General features: G+C 41.4%; 2 protein-coding genes across 6 annotated transcripts; one reads left to right on the top strand and one right to left on the bottom strand.

Moving 5' to 3' along the window:
• Window positions 1-735: 735 nt before the first annotated feature.
• On the bottom strand, window positions 736-13,886 carry LOC115751983 (peptidyl-prolyl cis-trans isomerase CYP63). 3 transcript variants are annotated; one of them, XM_048281761.1, is made up of 15 exons: window positions 13,866-13,886; window positions 7,288-7,330; window positions 6,559-6,656; window positions 6,376-6,430; window positions 5,563-5,651; window positions 4,511-4,535; window positions 4,362-4,400; window positions 4,170-4,287; window positions 3,849-4,030; window positions 3,410-3,755; window positions 3,167-3,297; window positions 2,888-3,053; window positions 2,475-2,759; window positions 2,317-2,397; window positions 736-1,512 (listed from the first exon to the last, which is right to left on the bottom strand). In XM_048281761.1, exons 3-15 carry the CDS (start codon window positions 6,634-6,636, stop codon window positions 1,128-1,130), a joined length of 1,980 nt encoding a protein of 659 aa, XP_048137718.1. In that variant the 5' UTR covers window positions 6,637-6,656; window positions 7,288-7,330; window positions 13,866-13,886; the 3' UTR covers window positions 736-1,127. The 3 variants fall into 3 exon arrangements, with proteins under 3 accessions (XP_048137718.1, XP_030545850.1, XP_030545849.1); XM_030689990.2 differs by lacking the exon at window positions 13,866-13,886 and having other exon boundaries at window positions 3,167-3,293; window positions 3,409-3,755; window positions 7,288-7,437; XM_030689989.2 differs by lacking the exon at window positions 13,866-13,886 and having other exon boundaries at window positions 7,288-7,437.
• Window positions 8,765-12,025, top strand: LOC115751987. 3 transcript variants are annotated; one of them, XM_048281763.1, is made up of 3 exons: window positions 8,765-9,570; window positions 10,323-10,467; window positions 12,014-12,025. In XM_048281763.1, exon 1 carries the CDS (start codon window positions 8,767-8,769, stop codon window positions 9,391-9,393), a length of 627 nt encoding a protein of 208 aa, XP_048137720.1. In that variant the 5' UTR covers window positions 8,765-8,766; the 3' UTR covers window positions 9,394-9,570; window positions 10,323-10,467; window positions 12,014-12,025. The 3 variants fall into 3 exon arrangements, with proteins under 3 accessions (XP_048137720.1, XP_030545854.2, XP_030545853.2); XM_030689994.2 differs by lacking the exon at window positions 12,014-12,025 and adding an exon at window positions 10,625-10,657; XM_030689993.2 differs by lacking the exon at window positions 12,014-12,025 and having other exon boundaries at window positions 10,323-10,584.
• Window positions 13,887-14,214: the final 328 nt, after the last annotated feature.

Genomic DNA, 14,214 nt, shown 5'->3' with positions numbered 1-14,214 from the left:
AAACAAAAATAAAAAAAAAAAAGTTATTTTCAAAAATATAATAATGTTATTAAAAACTGCCATGTAGACTGAATTGGCATAAATGTAAAATGTTTAAGACTCAATTGGTAAAAAAATATATATTTATGATTGGATTGACATTATTGCAATTTGCAATAGGTTTAGGACTTTTTTAGTAATTTTCCTCATTTTTGGGTTTCTGACCATTGTTCTTTTTGGCTTCTGTTGCTGGAATCCAGAGTGACAGGGACAAAACGTCATGGCATTTCCCAAATTTGGGCCCGTGTTTGTGAAGTAAGATTCAAGAGCATTGCGTTGGTTCTTTACGAAAAGAGAAACAACCGAAAGAAGACAAATAACAAACGGCGGACGAAGGATTTGGTAATGGTTGTTGGCGTCTTCATCTAAGGTCCTACGCAATGCAGTGCTTTGGAGGGTGCTTCCTGGCCAAGTCGATCCAAGATTGAGAGGACCCACATCCTGCATCAGCTACAGTTATTGTTACGAGATTCTCATGCAAGCTCTATAAATTTTTTTGTTACTTGGAAAGCGAGCATTCCGCCGTGTTGCTCGGGCATCTCGACAGGGACATTTAAGCGGCAGACACCCAGGTTCGGCCAGGAACAGACACCGAGCAAACATCAGATCGGATCCAATCATTCGACCAAGTATCTATTTCAGGGTTTCATCTGACCAAGTGTCCAGATTAAGGACAAACCGCGACTATCACCAAGATTTAATAGGCTCAAACCACCACCTGAGATTACCCTTGACAAAGATGAAATCCATTCAGCCAAGGCAAATTGCAAAGTATACCGAAATCACCAGCAGCAATCCAAGTCTACTAAAGTTTTATAAGATGCAAATGAGATGGCCATCCTCTCAGGAAATTCTCAGATCGTTTAAGATGGCCTCCTAAAATAAAAGTCCAGCAGCGATGTTGTTAAATTTCTTTTACAAAGTACATAATATTGAACGAGTAAGGCCAGCCCCAGCCACTCTCGGTTCATTCCAACAGTTGCAGACCCCATGGGAGTCCACCCGACTCAACTCATTGGGTGCAGGTACTCCACAGATCATCAAATCTCTCTGCCGATAGTGATGATGTGAAGAAGTGGGAAAACCCTTCAGTTGATCCCAGAATCAGGACTGGCATCGCCATAGGAAACCAACCCCCTCCCAGAAGGGGAGCTGGATCGAGACCTTGCAGGAGATACGGGGGCAGCTTTGCCCTCGCGCTTGTCTGGCACCGCATCAGGGGACCTAGATCCTGAGGAATCGCGGCTTCTCGAGGAGGACCTCCTTCTGTGTGGAGAATGCTCATCGACCCTGGTCCCGAGTCGCGATTTCAACCTCTCGCTCAGTGGCAGTCGCCTATCCACTGGACTAGAACCGCGTCTTGGGCTCCGACTCCCACTCCTGCTCCGGCTCTGGTCCCGACCCCGGTAACGGCCTTTATTACCACCCGGGTTGCGTGAACCACTCCTGCTTCGACTTCTTTTTCGTTGGTATCTACAAGGAGCAGGATAAACATAACATGTGCAGTAAGTCAAATGTTTCACCGATTTCCGGTAAAAAAAGAACACCACTTTGCTTAATTTTACTTAAAAAAATGAGTCAACGTGCAAATTGCACTTATTTATGGCCATAAATTGTTAAAAACAATCTAATGAAAGATATATGTTTCCATTTCTGAAAAATGAGATTATGAAAACTCGTGTAAAACAGTAAATGGTAACAAATAAGAGAGTGAAGAAGTGTCTTAAGATGGAAAAGGGGATCGAAAGTAATGAAAACATTGGAGAAGCATGGGAATTTTGCTATACTAATTTATCTATTTACTAAGTTTACATAATTTTCCATGTGCAATCGAACTTTATTATACTAACCATGAGGTACTTTATGAAGAAAAGAAGAAAGCGGTTTCTTACAAAATCAGAGATCCGCTAACTATATCCAGTATATTAGCGTTTGTGTACAGCATGCGATGCATTTAAGAAGTATCTAAATATGATACTAAAGCAATAATGCTCGTGGAAGAATAAAGTTATGGGTTTTGCAATATGTAACCTTGCATTTTTCAATAAACGATCTCTTTCAACCTTTCCCTCCAATGATTTTGACCACTTAGTTCTCTTGAGGTTATTTTCGTCAACTTAATAAGTTAGGGTGTCTTGCAACCATTTAGAGTGTAGAAATCAAGCGAGCCGCAAAATAAACTTGTACTTAAGTTGTTAATATCTAGTTAAAGAAAAAGACGTCTACAGGCCTTCTACTAGTAGCATGAGCAAAAGTGTTTCAAAGAAGAGAGAGAACCTTGGAGGGCTCCTGTCTCTTGGGGGGGTTCTATATCTTCCATGTGGTGAGCGCTCAGAATAACTTCTGTAATTCGAATACCTACACAAGGCCATCAAGCACTAAGCAGTAGCGAACATAAAGTTGGCCATACCACCTTCTGAAAAAGTTCAGCTCACCTATCATTCCTCCTGTCATAAAAGTTTCTTCTACCATATTGGTATGGCCGATATGTTGGACCTTCTGGAGATGGGGTACGATATCGACGGGCATAGGAGAAACGTTCTGTGAAGCCACGGCCCTTTCTAATGCGTTTTGAATTACCATCTGGAGAAGGGCTTCTTGATGGATTGCGCACAAGAATAGAGGAAGAAGGTTCAGAGGCTTTATGCGCAGGACTGCTCGATGGACTTCCCTCAGGGATACTGTTGGCCAACCTTGTGGGGCTGTCCCTCATGCTTCCGCTGAATTTCAGGAAAATACCCAAAAGTTTGCCATCAGTCAGAACGTGTTGGGCAGCATTCTGAACGATAAAAATACACCCAGACCTCCTCCCAAGACAAAAGCACATAAAAATAGCAAGAACTGAAACCTGGACTTCTTCGAACCATCTGAACGGGGACGTTGATCATCGAATTTACCAACTTTTGCATCAGTACCATGCCCATTACGATGAACTTCATTTTTTGGCGAAAATTCACCTTCTTCATGGGACGAGTTGTCCTCAACTTTCTTGATTTCACGATTGCTTGGTGGTTCTACAGAAGAGTTTTCCAAGTCAAAAGCAGCAGAGATCCAATTTGACAAACTCCTTGCTAAATCAAAAACACTTTATAGAAAAGTGAGGAGACAAATCCGAGAATTGACAAACCCAAATTTTCAGGAGATTTTGCTTCAGCATCTTTTAACTTGCTCATACTTCGAGAAGATTTCTTCTTGTCATCTCTGCTCCTACTACGGCTCGAACGCTCACTTTCTGAATCACTTGAATCATCCAAATTCCTGAAAATCAAAGGTAACAAAATGGCCATTGTCAATACATGGCGAACAAAAAGCAGTCAGGCTGAGTGCCAAAACTTAAATGTAGCAAACAAAAAACACAAATAAATTCAACCGTTCGGACTTGCGCCTTGATCGTTTGCCATATCTGGCACTCTTTCGTTCCCCACGACTATCCTTCCCTCTTTGCCGACGAAGTTTCTCTCTTTTTGTTGACCTCTTTTTCCTGCGCCTTCCATCGCTCGAGCTTGAATCAGATACAGATGACTTGGAAGGAGATTCAGATTCTGACTCAGTGTCTGAGGAATAAGATCCAGAATCGCTCTCAGAGCTCTCGGAGCTGTATGAATCAGATGAAGAGTATCTCCTACGTTTCCTTGTTCTATCCTTGCGGAACTTTCTCTGTGGTCTTCTTCCTTGGGATTCAGAAGACGAATCTCTTGCAGATCGTTTATTTTTCACTGATCAAGGAAATTCTATTACAAATTGGAAATAGAAGAATCATACTATTCCACAAAAGGTAGCAAATTGAGGGAAGCACAAAACAAAAGTACCTTTTAGTGTTGCAGATTTAATTTTTTCCTCCACGGCAGCATCTTCAATTCTTCTTTCAGAAGTCTCCCCGCAATCCACAATTTTCACTGGTTGGAGGGGTTTTCCATCAGCACTTCCTACCTGTTCGATTTTCTTCACAACTTCCATTCCCCTTGTAACCTTCCCAAATACAACATGTTTCCTGCCAGAAAAAAGAAACATGTTGTACAAGTTGTAAACAACATATTCATAATTCACTAATGAAGAACGATAACATTGCCATCAATACTACTAACTACTTGGAAAGCACGCTACAATTTTTTTTTCCAGAAAAAGAATACCCATCAAGGTGAGGTTGGCGCTTGAATAGCATGAAGAACTGGGACCCGTTGGTATTAGGCCCAGCATTTGCCATAGAGAGAAGGCCAGGTCCATCATGTGCTAGTTTGAAATTCTCATCTGATGTATGAATAACTTAAATCACTAAAACAGTAGTAAATAAAATAGCAGTCAAGACTATGGAGAAATATTACCAGCAAACTTCCCTCCATATATACTTTCTCCACCAGTGCCTGCAATCTAAAAAGGGTCATCCCTTCTTCTAGCCCGACCATGAGTATGTAGTCAAATATAGATAATCCAATCATGAACATTATGAATTTTTACAAGAAGGGAAGAGTACCATTTCCATTTGAAAAATCACCACCCTGTGAAGACATGAAGAGGAATAGTGAGCTTCCACTTATACATATCACATAAACAGAGTGCACAAAGGAATTTGAACCTTCAAATCAGAGGATCCTAAGTAACACCTTATCTAGGGACTCTAAAATCACTCACCCCATATAAGATAATTTGCAAATGGCTACAGCAATACTAATAGAATCTTAAAATTGGCTAGTACTCTTGGCAAGCTTCCCAGATTCAACTTTTCTCCAACTCTCATTTGCAAGTTCATGACTTCCGAGACAATCGTCTAAGGCCTTTACTGAAGGGGTAAAATTAACAATGTATTAATGACTGCTATGTTCCTACTAAAACCATCATCCATAGCCCAAAAACTGCCCTCTTCAGATTTGAGACTTCTAATTATTGTTTCTTTTCCACAAAAATTATATAACTATTCTATTTACAGTTGATTAGAAGCCATGTAAAAGATGAATCAAAGACCAGCAGCCTCTCCCACCTACCAAGGCAGGGAAAATAGATTCTAAGGGATGCTATTATTGACAGAAAAATGACTATTAATGAGCATTGAACAATTTATTTTGTTTTTCGTTCTATCGGCCTAGTAAGTGTATTGCACCACCTTCTTTCATCCTTGAACTTCACAGTTTTTAAGATTAATTTTAAAGATTTTGCAATCCAATGGACAAGCAACACGCAACCCCTTAGCTGAACAGACTCGCATCCTCTCATTTACAATCAAGACCCCATTAAACCTACTAGCACTGTCAACAGGACACATAATAAGGCCCATACATCTGTAAGAGATGCTCACATACAATGAAGTCATTATGCTAACTTGACAAGCTTTCTTCGCCTTTTAGAGATAAAGGCTCGATAGGCAGTGGACACTACGATTATATGCAGTCTGAAGGTGAAGCAATTAGTTGCAAGTACTTCTGGCAGACTATGGCCGTAAAATTATGCCAATTAGACTATGCTTAAAATTCATACATCACAAGAACGACCCGAAAAAATATAGATCGATAAATAAACCAGATAACATACTTGGGCCATGAACCCTTTAATTATTCGATGAAAGTATGATCCTTTGTAGTGCAGCGCCTTGCCAGTAGTTTTCCCCACTCCTTTTTCTCCTACATTGAATAGAAAATACTATCAACACTCGACAAAATGCCCATGCAACCCATACTGCCTACTCACACCAACAGAGTTAAACGAGTGTTCAATTAGTTACAATCGTATTAGAGTGGAAGCAAGCAAGAAAATAAAGAGCAAAGCATCATGGAGCTTGTCAATTGGTTGAATGACTTCCAAAAACCTTGGTAGAAAAATTGAGCCAAATCAAAGACTTCTAGTTTTCATGCTCTGTTCCATCTAAACATTACATGCCATGTCTTTTAGATATTTCTTTCCGGGACCAAATAACCAATACTTACAATAAGCACCGTGCCCTTGTTAAAGGCAATGGGGAGAATCTAGAGATCTCTTATTCACCTAAGTTAAACATTGATAATAGAGATTATGCAACATGGTATCCACATCAAATCCATTTCAAGCCTGGACAGAGAGCCATCACATCATGCAAAATCAATTACCAGTGATGAGAAATCTAATTCACTTTCGCACTCTAACTAAAGGAATAATTCGGTCAATGTCGCAGAAATGGCGGACCTAAGTATACTTTCCAGTATAACATAAGCCTATTGTATGGAAGAAGAAAGCTCACCACTACTGCTGATAGAACAAGACTCTAACCAATTTTTTTAGGAAAAAAAGACGAGCAGCATTGCATGTACACAGTACACCAAACCAGCATTAATACTTTTGAATCATGACAAACTTTAAGTTCAAATGAACCTGTACAGAGTGATCGGAAATTTTCTGCCGTCCTGGGAACAGTGTCAGCAAAGAGCTGCAAGACTCGGCAAAAAGCACAATCGTAAGCGTGTTTCCAATAGACAGCAACAGTGGAGGCTTCTTACAGAAAAATTGATGACAAAAAAGAATCTCTTAGATGAACCAACTTCTATTCAAAGTTACCTCGATAACAATTCTCTCCACAGGATCCCCATCAATGGAAACATCCAAGAAGACAATAGGGTTCTTTCTCTTAGTCATATCCCACGACTTCAAAAATGCTGAAGGGGAATACGAAAGAGGAAAAGATAGTGAGGTCAATGTTCATCAATAAACCAAGCAAACCAATTTCTAACAGACACTTGCAGTCCAGGTGTGAGTAAGAGAATGATATCAAGCATAAACACAAGCATGCGAAGTCCCTACAGATGAAACCCACGAGAGTATAGGGGGAAGTTTCACAGATTAAACTGTCACACCAATCTCTAATGGGAGATCATAACGTCTCATCCAAAAGCCCTAAACACAAAATGGACTTCAAGTCTATAATGAACCCATATAAAACCTTGTCTTCGTCTCTACAGAAATCCACAAAATTACACCGGAAAGGTTTCGACTTTGATTTGTCACACAGGAGAAGCACATAAGTCGTCCAAAAAAAAAAAAAAAACCGTATCTTTAGCCAATCTGCAAGTGCCGTACATCACGACCCACAAAACCCAAAACCCTAATCACTCCACTCTTCGACTCTAAGTCATGGGAAGACGCACATTCGTACAAACTATCGGAATTTCACGAATCAAAAGTTCATAACCGTAAGAGAAGTAAACATCGAAACTGTAACATCTGAATTAATTTAAGAGGGGCTGAAGAACAAGGATTTAGAATGTGAAACTGAAGACCAAAGACTACCTTCGAGTTTAGAACTTGGAATTTGCGAGAGAGAGAGAGAGAGCGGCTGCAGAATCTGACTTCCAGTTCCACAAGAGAGCTCGCTTTGCCTTTGAGAGAGAGTCTAGGGTGGCATCCGGCACGCTCTCACGTGTGTCTGAGATTTCGTTTTTCTACCCAGGTTTTCCCGTTCAATTCTACAGTAATAACTAATAAGGATTTTTTCTTTTTTGGTCAAACTAATAAGGAATCGCCTTCAGAAAAAAAAAATAATAATAAGGAATTCGACAGTAGATTTCGAAGATGGTAGAAGTGTACCCTAGAATGATTTCTTCTGCTCTAACTGTTGACCTTCTGTAATTTTGTGAAATTAGTATTTAAATTTTATTTAATTCGACACGGTTGAAATCTTTCAAAATATTGAAATGTCTTTGTGAAAAATCACATACAATTTTTGAAATTTACACAACATTTTTTAGCTTCGGATTTGAGAGAAAAAATTATATACAGATTACTATTTGAGAGAAAATAGGACATTGTACAAATTCTATTCTCGATCTGGTCAACAAGGCTATCTCTTTTGATAGGTTTAGTCTTGTGGTGTTGTTCCGTGTTTTGTCTCCGGTTTTGCGATTTAAATGAATGACATCACTACTCCGGCAAAAAAATGGTACAAATTATAGATGGGTTGTTATTGTAATGACCCGATCCGACAAGGGCGGGCGGTGGTCTCCGAGGCCAGAAGGCTCAAATAAAGAGCACTCCGACATGCTTTTAGGACGATGAATGGGGTAGAAATTAACCGAATTGCACGTCAAATAAGGGGAGAGCGTGTCTGATATATATGAATATTTAAAGTAACTGACAAATGCACTTTTTAACATAATAGCAAGCTTTGCTTTGGAACTCCATAAGACAAAATCGCAATACTCGGTATGAGGTGGGCTAAAGTTGACAATATTTCTAGTGAATTGGTCTAGGGATGTCACCATATGGTATCAGAGTAGGACCCTCTTCAATAGAAATGTGGTTAGGGACAAGCCATGCGAAAATTAGTGGGCTTATATATTGTAACAATCATACCCGATGAGGACGAGAGTGGTCATCGAAGCCAAAAAGCTCAGACACTCTTAGCGGTTTCAAGGATGGTGAAAGGGACAAGAATGAATTGAATTGCACACCGAACAAGAGGAAAGGGGCCCTGGGATATATATGTCAAAATTGAATTAACCTATGGATCTACCTTTTAACATAACAACAAGCTTTGTTTTAGAAATTATTACCCGGATGGAGACCTCCTAGAAAAGTTCATGGGCTGGCACAGTTTGGGCCTGTACAACCCAGGGGCCTGACCTCATGCCTGGGAGGTTTAGGAAACAACATGGCCCAGCCACATGGCCCATAGAGCTTATGTCCAGGCTTTATCCGGACTGGCCCGGCCCATTACTTTCTTCTTGACAAAGCAAACCCCTCTCAGCTTAGAGTCTGAAATCGAAACCAATGTCGTCGACGGACCACCTCGACGACTACTCGCCCTCCGCCACCACGACCCTCTTCCCCCACCCCCCCCCTCTCCTCCGCGGACCCTTACCCGCCACTCCGACAGACGACCCCTCCTCAGGTCCCTTCGTCCTCGCCTTCCGCGACATCGAGTCTTGGTCATCCGCCCTCGCGTCCTCCAAGTCCAAGATCCTCGAGCAGTGCGGGGAGGGAGCCAGGATCGGCTGCGCAGTTGCCGCATCACGGAACTGCGCGCCCCCATGGTGGGCCCCGCTAGCCGGCCGGAAGGCCGACCTGAAGCAGAGGGAGGAGTGCGAGGTGCGCGAGATGGAGTCCTGCCTCATCGCGGCGAAGGAGAAGTGCGCTGACTTCGCGGTGGACAAGTGCTCGAAGCCGTTCATGGACGCGAGGGTCGCCGTGGTTGGCAAGGGGGCAGCGAGCGAGAGAGTGGTGGTTAGGCAGTTGATTTCGCGGGCTTGTTTCGCTGGTAAGAGTGAAAGTTTCGATTTGGGATGGTTTGACGAGTTGGGTTTGGACGATTTGGTGAAATGTGGACGTGGTGGTGTGAGTTACGTGAAGGCTAGCGAACTGGTAGCGAGGAAGACTGGTATCAGTGGGAATGATTGAGTTCGTGATCTTGTTGGTTCGATGAGGGCATTGCTAGTGCTAGTTGAAGTTTCGATCTTGAGTGCTGGAATGTGATTGTGTGTATGTAAGAGATTTTCCAGGCGAAAGTCGTTGTTAAGCTGGGATTGTGGAGACATCAATAAAGTTGCAGTTTCGTTGCGGCGGAAATGTTTTGAGGTAATGCTAGTTCGATTGCTCATAAGTCATAACCCATAGTTTAACCCACAATATTTAAGAGTGCGCAAACAGCAGAAAGGACTCTCAAGTCTGCACTTGACATTGTGCTAATCTCTATATCTACTACCTCCTTTTGGACAATCATGCTGAGTAGCTAATTTCTTTCTTTGATCGAGACCGAAGAGCATTTGACATACGCTAATAATGCAAGAAAATTCTTGCCATCACTTATCTATCGTTGTTCTGTCGCTTATGATTACTCCTTTCACGCGACTTTATTTTGTTGTCATGGACACTCTCCTGGCCTTTAATGTCTGGATGATGTTGCAAACTGAAATAAAGATTCTTTATTTCCTGAAGTTTAAAAAACTTCCTCTTCTCTTTATCAATCGATGAACATTCTAGTGGCTGTTCGTTTTGTGCGACTGATTATTGCTGCTAGAGTCGGTTCTGTTTATACGGTAGCTGGGCTGAGGTAAAATGTTTACCCACCAAAAAAGATTTTTTTTTATTTTATCTTTCTGTTGAAATTATGTCTGTTTTGTTCTTCATATTTGATACCATTGAGATTAGCCATGAATGGTTGGTTTCTTATCCTCCACCAGTGTGATGAGTGTCGTGAATGGAGATTGCTGTTAGGCTAGCCTATCTCATTGCCAATGAGGCAATGAGTTAGTGTCGAGTTTCCTTTTAGTGTTTAGGCTCTTGTGCAGTCTTAACTGATAGTGCTTTTCTTTTAATGCTGGCTGCAGATCATCCAAATTTTCACTGGGCATGAGCGAGATATGGAACTCTATCATATAACCAGAGAACTTCCTTGTTGTTTCTTGCCGTTAGCCTTTCCTTCGAAGCCATGGTCAACAAATTGAGTTGTCGTGCTTACGATTATGGTGCTGGGTAAGCATCGTGATTGCAACTTGCTCCATTCTTTGCATATTATATTCAGTAGAAGCTTTGTACATCGATAGCTACTGTTCACAGTGCAATGCCATACTTGGATGAATAGTTTGCTTTTGATAGTTTGGCTGATGGTTCCTGAAATCGGATCAGATAGATTGCTGCTTCAGGCGCCAACTGTTGATTGACATTTAACTACACGACTCTCGGACCATGAAAGTTCAACGTCGAGATCGTTTTGCACTCACCGCAACTGATAAATGACGATAGGTTTTACCTTTTGGAGGATAGTAGATGTGTTGACGATCGATCTATAAAGTTGGTATATTGGATGTTATAATCACTTAGTATATCCATAGATCAGTGTAGAATCTTAGGGCGAAAAAACAGAATGAGCCCTGTGGGTTTGTGTCTATTCGCCCAAAAGAGTTGCAGGATGTAACAAATCTTCGCACATTTTTTATCCTATCCTATCTGGGTCCTTCTGTTACTCAGCGTCCATATAAAATAAGTTTCAAGATGCGATTCTCATGGAATCTCGACTTATGACATTCATCGAGTGCCATGAGTACGTAAATGCAGAGATAGCAAATTCCTTTTCCTTTATCATCTTGTTCGTGCTTTTGTTTTTGGCGTTTTGGTTTGCTTCTGTGTTATGAGGATTATTTAACTTTTCATTGGAAACGAGTGGGGTGGTTAAATGGGTGGGTCGATTTGAAATGGTTTGACTCAAACTGTGCGTCTTTTTCTTTATTGCAAATTTTTCGAGTTCACGATGAACTATCTGGCATCTCTCAAAATCAATCAGTTAATAAATATTGATAGGTACAATCACATATTTATTATCACGATTTTTTAAAGCTTGAAAGATCATAACGTTTTATCATTTTTTCAATTTTGAAAAAAAAATACAAATAGAAGATAAAACTAGAATATAAGAGTGCACATGCTAATAGCTCTAGAAGTACTTTTGAAGGTAGAAATTCGTTTGATAAATTTTTTAACTTTTGAAGTTGTTTTTTTCACAATTTGAGAAGTTAAAAAAATGGGTTCTCACCGTGGACAGTGGAGGTTGGCAGTGGTCGGTGGCGGTAATTGCTGCTCACTGTTGACCACCGCCTGCGGCCGTCGTCGACCCCCGTTGGCCGCCAACCTTTGCCGATCGCCACGTGCCGATTACTTCTTGTCGCCAACCACCACCGACCTCCGCCGGTCGTCGCCGGGCCGCCACTTGCCAATTGCCTCCCGCCGCCCGCTATTACCGCCGCCGACCATCGCCGCCGACCATCGCCGCCACCGACTACCGCACATCATCAATCTTCGCTTCTGCTTACAGTCACCAATCACCATCCCAACCAATTTAAAAAATTTAAAAATGAAGTAAAGGTTTTCAATCGTTTTCAAAAGAATTTCTCTAATCAGAAATTAACTTCTAGAGTAGAAGTAGAAAAATTAACTTCTGGTTAAAAGTTTATTTTTGAAACAAAAGTGTTGTCATGCGCGCCCTAAGTTGCCTGACCCGAAAATTCCCAACCTTAATTTTAAGATAAGTGAACACCAAATCAAACCCAAAATTCCAAAAAATTGTCTAGCATGGTAGTTTTAGAAACATCTGTCTCCACATGTTATTGGATACATCCAATGCAGTAAGCCCGATATATCTGAACTATTAGATCCTATCAAACCCACGCGAGGCCCATAAGACCCACGAGAGGCCCATAACTTGGGGAACCTGATAAGGGTGCATTGGGTTCGACTTTAGTTTTGTGCAAATGCAAATTCCTTTTAGCGGGCTTCGAAAAAATGCAAATGGCGTTTGTTAAAAAAATCTTTTGAAAAGCAACTTTGAGTGAAGTCGTGTCTAGCCAAAAAAAAAAAAAAAGATTGTAAATAGATTTGGCTACATATTTCTTTTTTTATTAAAAAAATCAAAACTCTTCGCTAATCAACAAAGGGCTCAGTCTGCCAATGGCAAGTCGACGGGGTCGCGCGATCCTAAGCAATGAGGCTCGAGAGTCGCGCTGCCCATGAGATCATCGTCGGGGGATGCGCAAACCCGGACGGCCCTCTGTCGTCTAGATTCGCCCTCACCAACCGTCCTCACTCAAGAAAATTAACATTATCTAGGGTTTTTTTTTCAAAGGGGTATATTAAATTTTTAGTAAGGTTTGTAGGACAAAATAGGTAATTAACTAATTTTCATTAATAGGGCTTTCAATATTTTGAAAATGCTGAAATCTTAAGACCCATTACAAATTATTGACAAACAATCCGAATTTTTTTTTTCAAGAGGCTTTAGAGCCACAAAGGGCTTTCAGAATGCTTAACCAAACACAACCTAAATTCCCTTCTCTCCAATCCATATCCGCAAAAGGGCATAGTCACGAGGTAACAAAACATATCTGATCATGACTGTTTTTTTTTTTTTTTGGTCGGAATGTCGTGACTTAGAAGTTGAAGCTTTTTAGGACCGTGGGCGTGTCTAGATAGGTTTTTGTTTTCGGTGTTTTGGCTTAACTTTAATCTTACATTCATATTTGCCAAACGATTTCGCATATAATTTTCTCACAATTTTTTTCTTTGAAATTTTAATAATGCTTTTAAATTTCCAACGTGAAAGTACAAGAAAATATTTTCTTTGCAAATTTAAACAAACAGTCCCCGCATTAAAACTGAGAATAGGCGAAAGCTCGACAATCTTCTCAGTTACCACCATGTCGTGTCCTTCCTCGATCATTCTCTTCCTCCCCAAAAGAACAAAAAAAGAAGAAGAAGAAAGAAAAACAAACGTGTTGAGAGCAGAAGATGATGGAAGGAAGGCAGCATTGAGGTGGCATTTCCGTTGATGGGATGGGATCGAATTGACAGATCCACGAATTGACAGATCCACGAGGAAAAGCAAAACAAATGGGCATTCTGAGTCCGTGGGGGGGTCGGGCCAAATTATAAGTTGCTGACGGACAGATCTCGGGTCGTAATTCGCTGCTTTTTCTTTTTTTTCTTTCGTAATTCTTATATAAAATTGGTATAGCATAAAAAAAAAATTAAATAAATACCCTTAATTTACCGTGAAATTCTTTGAGAAGGAAGGGGAAATCTCCATGGGAGCCCCCCAATAATTGGAGCTTCCTCTTTCCTCCAGCCCTCCTTGCCACCGAGGCACGTCCTTGCCCAGCAAAAGGAGGAGAGAGAGAGAGGGGGAAAAGAGGGGGGGCAGCTTTTTGATTTGAAATTCAAACTTTTTCTTTCCTTCGTTTGGTGGAATTGAATTCACAGGCGAAGTCCCCCTACCTACCTAAGAGCTAAGAGTCTTCTAGCTGTTCTCTCTATGCGCTGCCATCACTGCTCACAATCCTCATAGGCGCAGAAACAGACAGACAGAAAGACAGACGGACTCTAGAGAGAGAGAGAGAGAGAGAGCTTCCTCTTATCAGCCGGTCAGCCCCACACTGCTCGGGCCGCCCTACTCCCACCACCTGTTCCTTCTTCTCCCCTCCCCGCCCTTAACTTTCATTACTGCTCCCGATACGATCCTTACGGCACGTTGATGACTTGACGAGAACGACGGGCTCGCCGATCTCGGGACCTTTCGGATCGCAAACGGTGCGAACTTTCCTTTCCGTCGCGGTTTTAGGAAATCTCCTCTTTGCTGCTACCGCTTGGAACGCCAATCGTCGCTCCTCGCGGTTTAGGATATCTCCTCTTTGTTCCGAGATTTCTTATCCGTCCATGCCTGGCCATGTATCA

Source organism: Rhodamnia argentea, chromosome 7 (genome assembly GCF_020921035.1).
Source record: "Rhodamnia argentea isolate NSW1041297 chromosome 7, ASM2092103v1, whole genome shotgun sequence".
Lineage (NCBI taxonomy): Eukaryota > Viridiplantae > Streptophyta > Magnoliopsida > Myrtales > Myrtaceae > Rhodamnia > Rhodamnia argentea.
The sequence above is the reverse complement of the archived record's forward strand: the minus strand, read 5'-3'. Positions and strand labels throughout refer to the sequence as shown.